Source organism: Onychostruthus taczanowskii, unplaced genomic scaffold (genome assembly GCF_017590055.1).
Source record: "Onychostruthus taczanowskii isolate IOZ18803 unplaced genomic scaffold, ASM1759005v1 scaffold12, whole genome shotgun sequence".
Lineage (NCBI taxonomy): Eukaryota > Metazoa > Chordata > Aves > Passeriformes > Passeridae > Onychostruthus > Onychostruthus taczanowskii.
This window is the reverse complement of record NW_024498351.1, coordinates 4,122,934-4,138,545: the sequence shown is the minus strand read 5'-3', so window position 1 is coordinate 4,138,545 and position 15,612 is coordinate 4,122,934. Positions and strand designations below refer to the sequence as shown.

At 39.8% G+C, this 15,612-nt stretch overlaps 1 protein-coding gene across 1 annotated transcript in view; it reads left to right on the top strand.

Annotated features, from left to right (window-relative positions):
* GATB (glutamyl-tRNA amidotransferase subunit B) overlaps positions 1–15,612 on the top strand; it is a 41,950-nt gene that overhangs the window by 5,024 nt on the left and 21,314 nt on the right. The window contains exons 3-5 of the mRNA XM_041395813.1: positions 10,773–10,886; positions 13,938–14,136; positions 15,117–15,239. Of these exons, the coding sequence (XP_041251747.1) occupies positions 10,773–10,886; positions 13,938–14,136; positions 15,117–15,239 (436 nt within the window). The remainder of the gene's footprint in view (positions 1–10,772; positions 10,887–13,937; positions 14,137–15,116; positions 15,240–15,612) is intronic.

The following is a 15,612-nucleotide window of genomic DNA, read 5'->3' as shown; positions in this document are numbered from 1 at the left end:
CTAATCTGAACCTGCCCTGTGTCAATTTAAAACCATGTCCTATCATTACAAGCCCTTGTAAAATGTCATTCTGGCTCTCTTGTAGGCCCTCTTTAGGTACTAGAAAGTGCTGTAAGGTCTCTCTGGAGTTTTTTTCTCAACGCTGAACAACCCCAACTCTCTCAGCCTGTCTTCATAGGAGGGGTGTGCCAGCCCTCTGGTCATCTTCATGGCCCTCCTCAGACCCTCTCCAGTAGGTGCCTGTCCCTCTTATGTTGGGGGACCCAGAGCAGGATGCAGCACTCCAGGTGGGGGCTCACAAGAGTGGAGTAGAGGGGCAGAATCCTCTCCCTTGCCCTGCTGCCCACACTGCTTTGGATGTAGCCCAGAACATGGTTTGCTTTCTGGACTACAGGTGTGCTTTGCTGGCTCATGCTGAGCATTTCCTCAACCTGCACCCCCAAGTCCTTCTCCTTGGGGCTGCTGTCAGTCCGGTCCCTGCCCAGCCTGTACTGGTGCTTGGGATTGCCCCGATCCAGGTGCAGGACTTTGCACCTGACGTTGTTGAACTTCATGAGGTTTGCATAGGCCCTTCTCAAGCCTGCCCAGATCTCTCTGGATGGCATCCCTGCCCTGCAGCATGTTGGCCACACCACACAGCTTGTTGTCATCAGCGAGCTTGCTGAGAATGCACCTGATCCCCCTGTCCCTGACAAAGACATTGAACAGCTCTGGTCCCAGCTCAGACCACCTAACACCACTTGTCACTGTTTTCCACTTGGATGTTGAACAGATGACCACAGCTCTTTTAGTGCCACCACCCAGCCAATTCCTTGTCCACGACAGTGTGGTACTACATTTGACTACATGCATTTCATTTCATGTAAGGAAATTTGCAAAAGCTTGGGGTTTTTACCTTGTGAATGGACTTGGCAATGATCTTGGCTTGGTATCTTGAGGAGACCTATTCTGTACATGGTAGCAGATAATGCATTACACCTACAGACTGGACTGAAATTCTTCTGAGGATCCATAAAGGTGGTTGCCCTCCCAATCTGATTTAGCCTCTGAAAATTATGAGAGGCTAGAAAGGTTGTTAAAGCTAAAACTGGGCTCACAGAAAAAGAATCCATGATTATCTATTTTCATGATGGAGGTGGCTGACTAAAAGTTAATTATAGCTCAGGCACAGAAATAAGATAGTAGATCTAGCAGCTAAAGGCTGAAACCTTTTTGTCAGTGCTTAGTCTTTGTCGCACATTTTACGTTTGTCTCTGGCATGACTGAAGTGAAACCACGATCCTATTGTAGGCAATCCTTTGTAGGTAAATATATAAAGAAATAATCTAGGATTAACATATCCAAAGTTTAAATTAATAAGGTTTGAATTAATATTAGCCCTACAGTCCTAAATATTTTGATTTTTTTAAATATCTTCTCATGCATTCGAATTTCATTCTCCTCTTAGCGTGAGCAGCATCTGTTTTGTCTTCTTTTGTTTTTTACAACACACTTTTCAGAAACACTTGGGGCAACCACATCACTCCTTTTCATGGAAGAGAGCAGTGCTAGAGCAGCTCTCAGCCCTTGTTCCTTGCGGCATTGCAGCTCTGGCACCTTCAGCTCCAAGCTCGGGCTCATCCAAAGCCGGCAGTTTTCAGTGCAGCGTTGCTGGGAGCACCTGGATCCAGCTGTTGCCTTGCAATGCTGGGATGCTGGGGAGGCTGCCCAGGCATGTGACAGGGCTAATACCCAGTTTGGGATTATAGAGGCTGTTTCCATCTGTTCTTGGCAGTGGCAGGTACCCAGTGTTTTTCCAGATGTTTTGGGTGATGGATTACCAGACCTAAATAACATCTACAATTCATCAGAATATACAGGATTTATCTGATGCATTTGCTTTCAAAAGCTCTGAGAGGTTTGTGTGAGATTTTGGTGGATCTGTCTGTCAGCTATTCATACTGGAACAGAAACAGCATTTGAGACCAGAGTTTATACTTTACAGCTTGAAACTAGGGGGTTTTTTTGTATCCTGTGCCTGTTAAATCTGATGATTGCAACAGCTGCTTTACCAACTTGTGATTTCAGTTTTGTTTTGACATTCCTGCTGGCATGCATGTGAATTTACTCCCTTCTTCTACTACTTTGTTTTGAAAAAAAGCCTGCTTGTTTGCTTGACTTTTGATAACTACAGTTTTAATTGCGTGCACTTTTCATGGGGAGTTGAACAATCTTCTGATCTTTGTATGGATGTTTTTTTAGCTTCCATTACATACATCTTCTTTTCTTTGAAACTATATGATGGCTAGGTTTTTGTATCTATGAGTTCTCCTCTAAAAATAAATTAGTGGTAATGCCTGATGAAAAAAAGTGAGTTCATGCTTGTTTTAAGCCATTTACCTATGTCTACATTCATTTAAACTCCTCATTACTTATTTCACTAAAACTGTAGTAATTGTACTTAGGAGAAAAAAGAGGACTTTTCTTTTTATTAGAATTGATGATACCTTTCTGTTGCAGTCCTTTCTTTCCTGATAATATTTGGGTTTGCAACATGCAATTGTGTGGTCAGTGCTTGGGAGTCTTTTCTTGCTCACACAATTCCAGCTTGCTGGGCTTGCAGTCCAGAAAGCTTCTATAAAGAAAATCCCAAATAATTTAAAAAAAGACTAGAGGAGTGAATTAGGCTTTTAAACCATTGCTCCCTGAGGATGCTTTTCTGGTTCATAGACCTTAAATGTCCAAGTTCATGGTGAATTAAAGCCTGCATACCAATTTTCAAATTATTAATCAGTTCAAAGCTGTTGTACTGGTCAGAAGAAGCCTTTGAAAGATGAGTAGATGCTGGCTTCAGGTGACTCAGGACTGGGTTATGGTGCAGGTTGTTTCTCATTCTGTTTCTTAGTGTCCACAGGATCATCCACAGCTCCAGGGTTACCTCTGGTACCAAACTCCTTCACTGGGTCTGAGTAATGTTATATTTCCTCCATTACTGCAGTTGCTTAGCTCAACTTTATATCATACTTAGGCCATTTTTTTCTGGGGACTCTGCTCTTATGTATTGAAGTATTTTGTGACATTAGTTGCTCCTCTCTCAAGCTTTGAAGATGTCTCTCACTTTTTGCTATGTCTAATATATTTGTGAGTATTTCTGACCCTCATTCTGGATGTTTTAATCTTTTTGTCAAGGCTAACAATTCAGGTTGGGCTGTCTCCTTAGCATCTCAGTGAGTGTTGAACTCTGTTCTCGTTGGCTTTACTGATCATCCTTAACAGGTCCTGTGGCTGATGCAAACTTGCCTGTTAGAATAGCACTGATAGAACATCTTGTTATCACCTATTTCAGCAGATCCTTCAGTGCATCAATGATGATGCCTGTGTATTTTCTCTTACCTCCTTTCCTGTTGTTTCTTTTTAAGCGCTTTACCTTTTGTTTTACAGAGGTTTTTTTTCTACTTCTTAGTGGGGGAGCAGGAGTTGGCAGTGTCTTGTTTCTTTTCTTTCACACAGTCCTATTACTGCAGTTATTCTGCCATCTTGGACACTTTTGGACAGCACAGCCACTGCATGATGTAACAGTGTCCCCCCTTTCTGAATTCATTTGGAAATTGCTACTGAAATGCACATAAGCTTTTTGCAGTAGCTTTTCTCAGTGGGTGGGAATTTCTTTAAGTTGGACCTGAGAGGGGATTTATTGTTGCAAGTTTCTATTACCTCTGGTATCAGTCGCTATAGGTGTTCTGGCATCCTTAATTTTTTGATGATTTCTCACAGTATGTAGACAGTCTGGTTCCAGGTGACTCCATTTGAGGAAAGCCAAGGTGGTATGTCGTGTGTATGTGGATGTTAGCAGTGCTCTCTTAAGCAAAAGTTTCATGGTTCTACCAATTTCTTAGCATTTTAACTTTGCAAATGGACCTCTTGCTACTTCGTTCTTCTTCTTAGCAATTGTTCCGTTGAAGAGATTTTCATTAAAAGGTGTTTCGGGAAGCATTGTCTGACAGTAATGACAGATAATTGTAGACTGGGTCTTTGTTATCTTATGGTTAGCTGTCTGGTGAGTAATGTTGCATAACTGTCAGGTTTTTGTGTTTTGTTTGAAACTTATCTTGGCATAATTAGGCTGTAATCAGTTCCTGGGGTAAAATTAATTTCTTTGTGTTCTCTCTGATTATCAGTCACCTTGCCACCTTAAATATGACTATATTTGATTTTGAGAGGATTATGAAACTTCTGCAAGTGATTTTTATCAGTTACATATGCAAATTTTGCCACCAGGACTATTGTTTTCTATACAGAATGCTTGTTTTGCAGTTTTGCTGCCAAGTTCAGCCAAATTTTCCTCCAAAACATTTTAGGCTTGTAGAGGGTTGTTATGAATATATTAGCGAGCATATGAAGAAGAAATTATCGATTTAGTCTCCCCACTGATCTCCGTTTATTTTGGGCAGCTGCTCTTCGGATACTTGTGACACTTTATATTCATTTTGGGATGTTTGATGAAATGAGAAGATGGGGGAGTCATGGGAGAGAGAGTTTTGGGGTCGCTGCTTAGGTAAAACAAACTAGGGATATTATTTAAAGGAAATCAGTCTCTGTTGGTTCTGCAGAACAAGTTTGTTAAAAGCAAATAATTTCTGTTTGCTCTCTTACAATTTCTCTCAAATAATTTCTTAACAACTCTTTGCAAGACTTGTTGCATTATGTCGCCTACTGTTTTCCCCAATTAGTATAATCTTTTATCTATGTGTAAAAGACCACTTCTGGTTTACTCCTAATTTGTATATTGTGCTCTTTTAAGAGATCTTGGTCAGCCTACAGGGAAAGATGGCTGAGAACAAATAAGCATGTTTTGGGAGATAGCTGTTAGGGAAAAAAGGAATGAGGGAGTCAGAGCAAAGGGCTGAGAGTTTAGTGTGTGTTTAGTGTGGGCTCTCAGACACACAGAAATTGCAAGAAGAAGCAGAGGGCAGATAGCCAAAACTTTGAAATAATAGAAAATGACAGTAAATGGGGATCAAAGGTCAGAATTTTTTACAGCTCAGAAAACCCCAGAGCTAGCTCTCACCAAGCCTACGAGCAAAGGGCCATCTGCAAGGAAAAACAGGGTAGGAGTTGGTTTACAGACCATTTTGTCCTGAATGCTCTGAGTGTCTTCATTTAAGAAATTAAGCAATCTGTGTTATGTTGAAGAAGGCAGATAATACTCACATTCAAAAGCCTTTTTTTTCTGGAACTCAGTGTAGGAAGAAAGGTCTGAGTTGGTTCTCCTTAAACATCTTGTTGCCTTTGGATTTGATCGTAGTCTGTAACTTAAGTTTTAGCCATTGCTCAGTCCCCTACCTCCAGCAGCAGTGAGAAGTTACCACTGGATCTTCCTGCATTAAATGTGCCCTGGATCAGATAGCATTAGCAGTGATTTAAATTCTAGCTGGCATTAGAGAGGGAGCATCCTTATGACAGGTCAAAAAACGCCATGTGGCAGATGCAGAAGACTAATGTCGACACGGAGAGCATGGATGTTAGAGAGGTCCTGGACTTCTTTATGGCAGTGCCACATCCACGCAGCATTTGGTTATGAATTACATGAACCACTCTATCACCATTGCATTGTCCTGTCTTCTCTGTGGGTTCTCCTGCTTGAAACTGGTCCTGCAGGATAGAATTTTATTTGTTTTTAGATGCTGCTGATGGGATCAAAAATATGATCTGGATTGGCTTCTTCCCAGAAAACAAATTTATTCTATTGAGGCCGTTGAGCACTTTGCCCACACAGTAGTCTGAATGGATTTTTCCTTCTGTGTTTCTTCTAGCAACCCCTGTTGGGCTGAGAAACCTTAAATTCTGTCATTATAGAAATATCTTTGTATCTGGTGTAATGTTCCATTTTTCTTGCTCTCAGACGTCAGAATTTCTCCCTACTGCTGCTGCATTTTTCTGGCCATCACTGACACTGGAAGATGCTTCCTCCATCCTAAGCCTTGTGATAAAAGGTTTCAGCCTAGCTCTTCAGCTTTGAGAAAGTGTGCCCTCTGATTCTGTTGAGTACACCTGAAGTAATGTGTATGGAAGTTGGGTACTTCTTGGTGGCAGAACTGCCTAGTTTTTAGATATGACTGGGATCATTGTGTGCTGTGTCACCACAAGCTAACTTTGCCGCTAGGCAAGGTTAGCAATGATGTGTTTTGTATAGCAATGTATGAGTTTGGTACCAGACTGTGGAAAGGTAAATTTACAAAGTGCATTAAGTATGTTTAATGGCCCTTGTAGCCTTTGCTGTTGCAGCTTCTGAGTTGCCATTTTCTTCTCTTAAGCTGGGATCTCTTTTGATAATGCTAAGATCTCAATTTAAAATGTCTGGTGCTTCTTCTCCTTCTGAATTGCCCCTTTCCTTAGAGATAAGAACATAATGCTCATACTGGGGCAGCAAACATGCTGTGAAGTAGATGCTGAAGTGCAGAGGACACCAAACAAATTGAAGTTTTTTAAAATTTTCCCTGAAATTTGAGACCTTGGATTTTGGAATGTGGGTTCTTTGAACACCTAACAAATGACAGGGCTTAAGTTGTCTTATGTTTTAAATTTTTACTGTGTCCTTTGGGGGATGAAGTCTGATTGTAACCTACTGAAATAAATTTGGGAAATGGTCAGCTCTTGATTTATTGTATCTAAATTCTGTACATGCATAGCTCCAGTTGGTCTCTTCTCTGTGTGTGGGAGGATGCAAGGCAGAATGCTGCAGAGCAGTAAGTACTCATCTACAGTGTCAGACTGAACAGCCTCAATTACACTGTGACTAAGTACATATAAGGGTATTCTATTTTGAAGTTTAACTTATGATTGCACTTCAAAGAACCATATCTTGCAGCAATTTGGTACTTTTAACACAGCTAGAATAGTAAGACTGGGTATATCCATTAGTAGAAGCAAATAAAAATCAGAGTGAGATGAAATAGGAGTACTTGAAAATGTGATTAGATATATCTGTTGAGGTTTCTAAAGATTGGTGTCTGGTCTACAGAGTACGTTGTACTACTTCTTTCAGGTATTATTTTGAATGAAAATGAGCTAAAATTAAATATTTCTTAGATAAACAGTCCTGTAGTTAATCTGATTAATGCTGATTTTTTCATGATTGTAAGTGGGACTGAAGGTCTTAAGATAGCCGGTGAATATTAAATCTACTTTATTAAAATGTGTGCCCTAGAATGAAAAACTTCACAAATTTCTGGGGAATTATTTTGATTTTTGCCATTTTTAGTACAAGGAATATTTTCTTCTTTAAGATAGGCTTCCTGGGTGCAAATGTTATTGCAGAGATTATTGTTTTTTTGTAAGAGGTAGCAAAAAATAAACTTTTTCCACGAGAGTTATTTAGATATTTCTTCTTTTTCCCCCAATTATCCTATATAATACTCATTAGCAAAACAAGAAACTGCATACCTAACCTCTTTGAAATCTAAACATGGTAATTTACTAAATATAGAAACGTATATCTTTATGTAAAAGGGTGCCAACTTTCTTTAATATATTAATATAAGGACTAAACCTGTTGTTAAAGAAAAAGCTGTCAGAAAATTGCTTTTGGTGGGAATTTGTGCTGTCGAAGGTACTGTATATAGTTTTCAATAGCTATTGAATATTTAAAACTAAGGTCTTGACTAAACTGAACTTGCAAATAAAGATAAATTCTTAAAAGGAGTCTTTCCACTTGTGGTCTAGATGTAAAGAATAGACAAGTAGCAGAAAAAAGAGAGATCTTGGTTGGACTTCTTTCATTCCTTTAGTGCTCAGTTACCATGGTACTGTAGCAGGAGACCATAGCTACGAGGGAAATGGTGCTGGTGTTGTGATGCCATTGTTAAGGTTTTTCATGAGTTTCCAATACAAACAATTTACATTTCCTTTTGTAATGGCTCGGTAGGATTTTCTTCAAGTACTAGGAGGGATGCTTCCCATTTAGAAGAGTATATTGGAGAAGTCTTTATAGACTATTGTGTTTTGTCCATAGCTACTGCAGGAACTACGCAGCTTGCTTTCAAGGCCAGCAGTTTACTAACAGAGCAGACAGGCAGCTTGTCAGTTCAAGCCAGTAATTTAAATCTTTGGTGCTAGTCAAAGCTGTCAACTTAATAACAGCTTACTGCATAAACAAGCTGGAGGGCTTACTCTAGGTCATTAGTATGGGAAGTTTCACATACTGAATTGATGTTTATCACTGCAGATTATTTGAAAAGCAAGGCTTGTTTGAAGGAAAGGTGCTTTGTGCTTACAGCCTTGGTCATGGCAGTGGGTAGTACAAGTCACTTCAGATGTGAAGCAGTATTAGATAAGTTTTGATTTTTGAAGAAGAAGAGGGTCGTCTGGTTGGTTTTGGATTGTGTTTTCTTAAAGGCACACAGGGCAGAGGGAGCAGATTGGGGTGGTAGCCAGTGTGCCATAGCAGGAAAGATCTGCTTTGCAAGGCCTTCTCTCACCACTGAGATGGGTGAAGGAATAGCACGGGAATGAGTAATGGAGCATATACAAAGATTTGGCTACTATGATCCAGTACACAGGGGACACATATACATCAGAGTCATGTAATACTACATAAAAATTCTGGTAATACTACATAAAAAATAATCAGTACTTCCTGGTTTTATGCCACTTTTTCCCCAGGATCGCCAAAATGTTTCATCAGCAGTAGAGCAAAAGATCTCTCAGGTTTAAGTAGTGTATATATGAGGATTATTTTTTTCACCTCAAGACAGTGTTATCCTTTAGGGCAATGAGTAAGATACACGCTCTCCTGTTTGAAGTAAAAATTGAAGAGCAGTGAAGTGCTATGAAGCTTTCAGTGATTGTGACTCAGGAGTTGGGTTTTGTCTTGTTCGCTGATTGCAGTCAGTCACAACCCCTGCACCATCAGGAATTGTAGCAAGATACTGGCTCACTGCTTTGAAGCTGTGGTGTTTTGAGTCTACCAGTCCTTATGGAGGCTTAATGGGCTTCTGGTGGCCAGTTTTATTAAAGGACTGACTGGCAAGGTCCTCACTAATGTGTAAAGCTGAAGAGGATTGTGCCATAAGGGTTTAGTAAGAGGAAATTTGCCTGTGTATTTAGAAATATGAAGATATTTTAAACATGGAACAGTTTAACTACCACTGTCACAGAATTCCTTAAACAGTAAAAAAAAAGTGTCTGTATTGTCTGGAAGCATTTAATTATTGAAAACAGGAGCATCTACTATATAATGAACTGCAGTTATGCTGCTAAAATAAATTCATATTTTGTAGTTATCAATTTTCTTTAGATTAGAGTCAGGACTAATTGCATGCATTTTGCAGTGGATTGATATTTCAAAGGGAGATTGTTCTTCCTTTTTTCTTGTCTAGAATTTGCTTTATGTATCTCTTAAATTTTTTAATAAGTAAAATATGCCTGAACAGATGATGTGTTCTAGTTAGCCATATATAGCTATGCTAAAGATCTGAAATTTCCCTTGTTAAATGTCTTAAATATTTAATTTCTTTTTTGTATAAGCAATTTTAAAGTTTTTGTTCAGGAAGAGTTACCCATATCCCATCTTACTATTTTGATTTTTAAAAAGTAAATGAATAAAATAAAGAGATTCGTTTTCTGGCTGAAGATGTGGGATGATGGGAAATGTACAGCTGCTTAATATGTTTTCAGAAATGAGGCTGGAGAATATAAAAAGTAAATACTGTCAGAAACATGGAAGAAAACATTATTTAAGCCTTTTATGTTCTGGTCAGTGCAGATGAAGTCATGTACATTCTTTTACATAATGTGCTCCTTTAATGGTCCTGCTGGAAATAGACTTCTTGGCAGCTGTACAGTACAGAACAAGATGGATAAAGTTCTGTTCCTGTTTCGAAATGCTGTAAGTGTGAGCATGTCAGAATTGTAGTAAGACAAATTCAGTCTTTTTTACTTTTCAGTTTCATCCATTTGATGCTAGTTAAACGAACTGTTAAATTACTGAGAGCACATCTGAAATAAAAAACATCATTTGTCAGTAGTTTTTGGAGTGAAATCTTCTGGATCCTGACCCTGCTGAGGAGATGGAAGGGTGTAGTGCTGAGCATGATGACTCCATGGTGAAAAACTGCATTTCACTCCTTTATTTCTTCGTGAAGACCTTGCTGGATCTTTAGATCACATGGCATTCTTCAAATACCTTTATCACATGGGTTTCTTAGGAGCTGGAAACATCTGTACTTTTAGCCATGGCATCAATTGTTGTCTTATGGGTTCTGTTTTAGCAAAGATGTAAGTGTGCATCATTTCATCCTGGTTAAGCAAAGCATTAAAATCTGTGGTATGTGTAGATACTCAAATTCACTGCAGTTCTGTGGTTACAGGTGTTCTGAAGTGTTCTACTGTAACTGCACTGCAGTCCCTAATGCACATCCCCTGTGTTTCAAATTCCCAGTATGAGCTGACAGCTGGTTACCAGTCAGTTATCATGTGCTGTGATTTGTCTCCTGTACCCTCAAAAGATTCTGAAGCACTGAATGTTTGCAAAAGTAGCAAGCCAGTACAGTGCACACCTCCATATGTGGTATGACAAAGTGACTGAATAGCTTGTATTTTCATCGTAAAGCCTCGCAGATTTATAGCTGCCGCAGCTTTAATGATGAATAAGAGCTACCCACACAAAGAAAGAGATCTAATGGTGACTGAAGGCAAGTGAAATTGGATATATGCTCCTTATACGGCAGTGTGTGGGAGACACATTTGTAACATACTTGAGTATCTGAGCAAAACCATGTGTCATGTTTCCTTAGGTTCTCAACAGGAGATGTGTAGAAGCAGCAGTGATGACAGGCCTGGCTCTCAACTGCAGCATAAACAAGAAGTCCTTGTTTGACAGAAAACACTACTTCTATGCAGATCTGCCTGTAAGTATGCAGTCAGCATGGCTGGTCCCTCCTGGGCTCTGGGAAGGACAAGTCTGCAGTACGGATAGCAGTAGGGCAGGAGTGCAGAGATGCTGCTTCTGTTTTCAGTCAGTGCTCTGCTCTCCCCAGCAGGATGCTGCACTGTGCCCTGATGGAATAGGCAGCTGTACCCTTGTGCTCACTGATTGAATGTGATTGCTCTGATTGCTGACTCCTTGCTTAGCTGCACAATTCCAGTAGCCTAATGTAATTGGATTGGGAGCTGGAGCTGATTTGTCCCTTAAGTTTTCCATTCCTGGTGTTTTGTACTAATTGTCTGTTAGGGCAAAAGCAATCTGATAAAAGTCCTTCATTTAAAGTGAATGTATAACTAACACAGGCTCCAGTGGAATAAACACAGTAGGATCTTTTTTGTGTGTGCTTAGGGACCTAAAAATATTTAATTTCCCTTCAAAACTTTCCTAGTCGTGGTTCCAATAAATGAAAAAACCAAAACAACTGAGGAATCGAGTCTTTGCAGTGCGGTTTGTTGGTAGATTTCGTATGTGTAGAAGGTGCCACTGGAAATCAGATGTATTTTGCTGCATTTGATATGGATGTAGAAATACTGAAATAGTTTGAGAACCTGACTTCTGTCCGTGCAACAGGATGCAGCAGTGTTTGAACCTTTTTTTTGTCTCTGATGACATTAAACCTTTCTAATTATTTTTGCATGAGCTTATTGGTACTGAATGTTCTGTTTAACACTAATCTGTCAAAGGGAGGAAGCTATTTTTATTTTCTTTGGTTTTGGGGTGAAGATCTGATGACATGAAAATAAAAATATGTGGGTTTATTTTATTTGGGCAAGATCAGGCATGTTGGCTTATCCTGTCTTTAGGTGAGGACTCTCAGACATCCAGAGAAGCAGAGTGGGAGACCTCTCAGATCCCAGATGAATCTGTAGAGGTGCTGTATTATTAACCAATTACTTTCTTTCTCACTCTTGTTCAGGTATTGAAAATATTTTGAAGTTACACAAAACATTTTAAAATACAATTGCTTCCCACCTTAGAAAGAGAATTATATTATAGTTGTCCAGTGGAGACCTGGATCTCAGAAAGGATTTCTGTTTTATTTTTTTCTAGGTTGTGAACTTGTGGCTCTTCTGTGAAGTTGCTATAATTTTGATTTGGTTTCTGGGGATAACTTTGCAAATATTTGTAAGCCATTAAGAGGCCCTTTTACTGGGAGCTGTGCAGTGACCTGCTGGGAATGTGAAAAGCAAACTTAGCAGTTTGAATTGCCAGTACTTTTTTTAAACATGTAGAATTATCTTAAAGCCCACTGCAAGATCTGAAGGGAAAAAAGGTGAAATAGCAGGAAATAAATATGACTTTAGAAATTCCTTTACGCATCGTGAAGAAACATCAAAAACATCACAGACAAATTGTTTGCAATTTACTTTTAGTGCTTACTCTGTTAAGCTGAAATCACTCTCATATTCTTGTGATGCCTGCTGCTGTCAGTCTACTGATAGCTGCTATATGGAATGGTGTCCTGGGAAAGAATCCACGTCCATGTGTCCAAGAGAACAGTGGAAGTGGAAGAAACTGTGGGACTCTGCAGACATGAATTACAGGATCCTCTGGTTACAGAAGCATGGAGATTTGGTCAGGGAGATGCTGACATGTTTTATTAGTTGGAAACATGTAATTCTGGCTTTTAACTGACTGACTTCTGCAGTTTAAGCACTGACAATAAACTGCCCGACCTACATTTCATAGTGAACAGTCTAGTCAGGAACCCTGTAATAAGATGCAGAGTTTAGGCTAATGAGCTGACTAGAACAGATAAATCCAGCTCTTAGGGTCATTTGACAATGGGATTATTGTTACTCCTGAAAACAGGGCTTTGGATGGGAAATGGGATTCATATTATTTATTGTCACTCAATATTTCAGGCTGTAAAAAAAATTATTTTAATGAGAAGTTCTAGGAGATGAGAAGAGCCTGTGATTAGCATAGGCTGCAGAGAGTCAGTTATATTCTTTTTCTTACAGTGATTATGTCTGGTAGGTCATGCACCTCACTGCATATATAAATTGGGGTGTTGACAGGGCCAGCCCTGTTCTCCATTCCAGTGCCCTGGAACTCACCATCTCTCATTTTGGAGTAAGCTTGTCATCCCTGTAAAATATACAAATACTCCTCCCAAATAATTTGTTTCAAGCAGACTTTTTTTAAAATTTTCACCACTAGTGCCATAGGCAGGTGAGGAAGGAGGAAGCAAACGGAACCCCACCTCAGCTGTCTTTGATTCACTTCTCTATTTTCACATCGTTGCAGTTATTCCAATACCTTGTCACTGGCAGCCCCTGTTTTGGCCAGCAGTTCCCTTTGAGTGCAGTCCCAGGCGTGAGGTGGCATTTACCAGCCGTGTCCCTTACATGGGGTTGCAGTGTCTTATCTTTTAAATTGCTACATTAATGAAATAGAGCTTTCTCATTTTCTTGATTTGCACGCCTCCACCCCTTCCCTCTCCTCCCCTCTAATGAGTACAATTTGGAAGAGACAGAGGGGGATATGCAGCCTGTTGGGAGGAGGAGGGATATCCCCAGCTTGGGGATGGAAGTACAGTCACTGGCTTCAAACAACATGTAACATGATCATGGGACCACAGGCATGGAAGAACCTCCTCCAGTCCATTTCCTGCCCCAGGACAGTATCAGAGAAGTTTGTCATCCTTGGCAAGAGATTGTGCAGTTGATTATTGATTATTTCAGCATTAGTATGGTGTCGTATATTTGTCTGTATTGAGGAGTCCTCGTATTTTTTCCAGACTTCCAGCTTCTTACCGTTATGTTGAATTTTAGACTCATCTTCTAGTTTGCTTCCTTTCCATTTAAGCAAAGTTACTTTTGAATTTACATGTACATTTATTCTCTCTTATATAGGTCACTCAGAAAGATGTTGCATTTTTAGTTTTGTTCTTAGTCAATTATATTTGCACTTGGTCTGCTTTCTGAAAAGTGAATGTTTCAGTTGCATATAAAACTAATTTTGTTGACAGGCTGGCTATCAAATCACTCAGCAAAGAGTTCCTATTGCAGTGAATGGAAGTCTGTCATACAGTCTCTGCATAGACAACAAGATGAGCCAGATGGTGACCAAAACTGTGAGGATTAAACAAATTCAGTTGGAGCAAGACAGTGGAAAAAGTCTCCATGATGATATAAGGAGCCAAACCCTTGTGGACTTGAATAGGGCTGGTAGGCCTGGACTGTTTTCCTATTTTTCTCCTCCTTTTGGGTTAAGATGAGTCTTTAAAGGTAAATAAATGACAGAAAACCGGCAAAAAATAAAAACAGCTTTATGGCTCTCTCCTTGAAAAAATAATTCATGAAAATGACTGTTACACTGGAAACAGATGAATACTTGATTTTTTTAATGGCCAGTAAACCTTTCCCACTTGCTGTTGATTGATGGCAATTGGCAGTAGCAAGTTAGAAATCTTTTGGCTCCAGTTTGCTCAAAACTGTGTCAGTCACATAGAGCCACTCAGCTTTTTAAGCTCTGTACAGTATGTGCTGTTAAAAAAAAAATAAAATATTACAGATATAGTGAATTGAGTTTGTGTATAGGAAGAGCAGCTGTTGGAATCTATTGGTGCATGAGTCAGTAATTTCTCTTAATAATTAGCTTTGAAGAAATGTAGATTTTCTCTTCCAACTTAGAAACTGTAAATGGAGTGATCCAAGGAGTGCGCAACATGGGCAGCAACGTGGCTGGCGTGGCCTAACTGGGATGAAGTACTCTGGTGTCCATCAAAGCTGAGGGCTGTGGCTGCTCAGGTTCCTTGAAAGCTAGGTCCTGAAGCTAAAAACTAGACTACATCTGTTTACAGTTCTGCCTGCTCCAAAATTAATTTAAGATAAATAATTTTGCATCTGGAACCCAATTGGCTTTAAATGAGAGTCCTTCTAGAGGAATGGGTCCTTCTGATGTGCGTGTCATCAAAGGGTGGCCGTTTGTCTGCATTTGCCAGTTACTTTAAAAAATTGCAGGAAAAGTTTTTATAGCAATCTGCAGCTAGGCCCATTGTGACAGTTGCTAAATAATACATGGGGGTTTATGTGTTTTTTATATTTTTTTAAAGAAGTCCAAGTTCTTTCATGTGTTAGCCAGTTGCACTCTGATATGCCAAGATCAAAAGCTATTGTTGAAAATCTCCTATCTCTTTTCTTGGTAGGAGTTGGTCTCATGGAGGTTGTCATGGAGCCTGATATGTGCTGTGGGGAAGAAGCAGCTGCAGCAGTCAGAGAGCTTCAGCTCATTCTGCAAACACTTGGGAGCAGCCAGGCAGTCATGGCAGGTACTGAGGGGAGAAAGGCATGTTCCCTTGTCACCAGTAATTCTCTGCGTTTGCTGGAGTTTTGCAGCTTCCTGTTACTTTTCTCTATGGTTGCTTATAATGCATAGCCCTTTCTAGCTGTAATTTTACAATCCTCAGAGTCTTTCCTAATCTCTGCCATACTTATAGGCCTGCCTTTGTCTGCAGAGCTTTGCCATGCTAGATGATGTGTTTCCTCACACAATAATTTTACAGGATAAGGCTAGGCAGGAAGAAATGTCCCCAGGGTTCTTGTGGTGCTTCTCCCCATCTCTCTCTATCTTGCTTGGCACAGCACTGCAGCACAGAAGATCTGTAGCAAGGATTAATTGTAGGGTATGGAAGGGACAAAGGG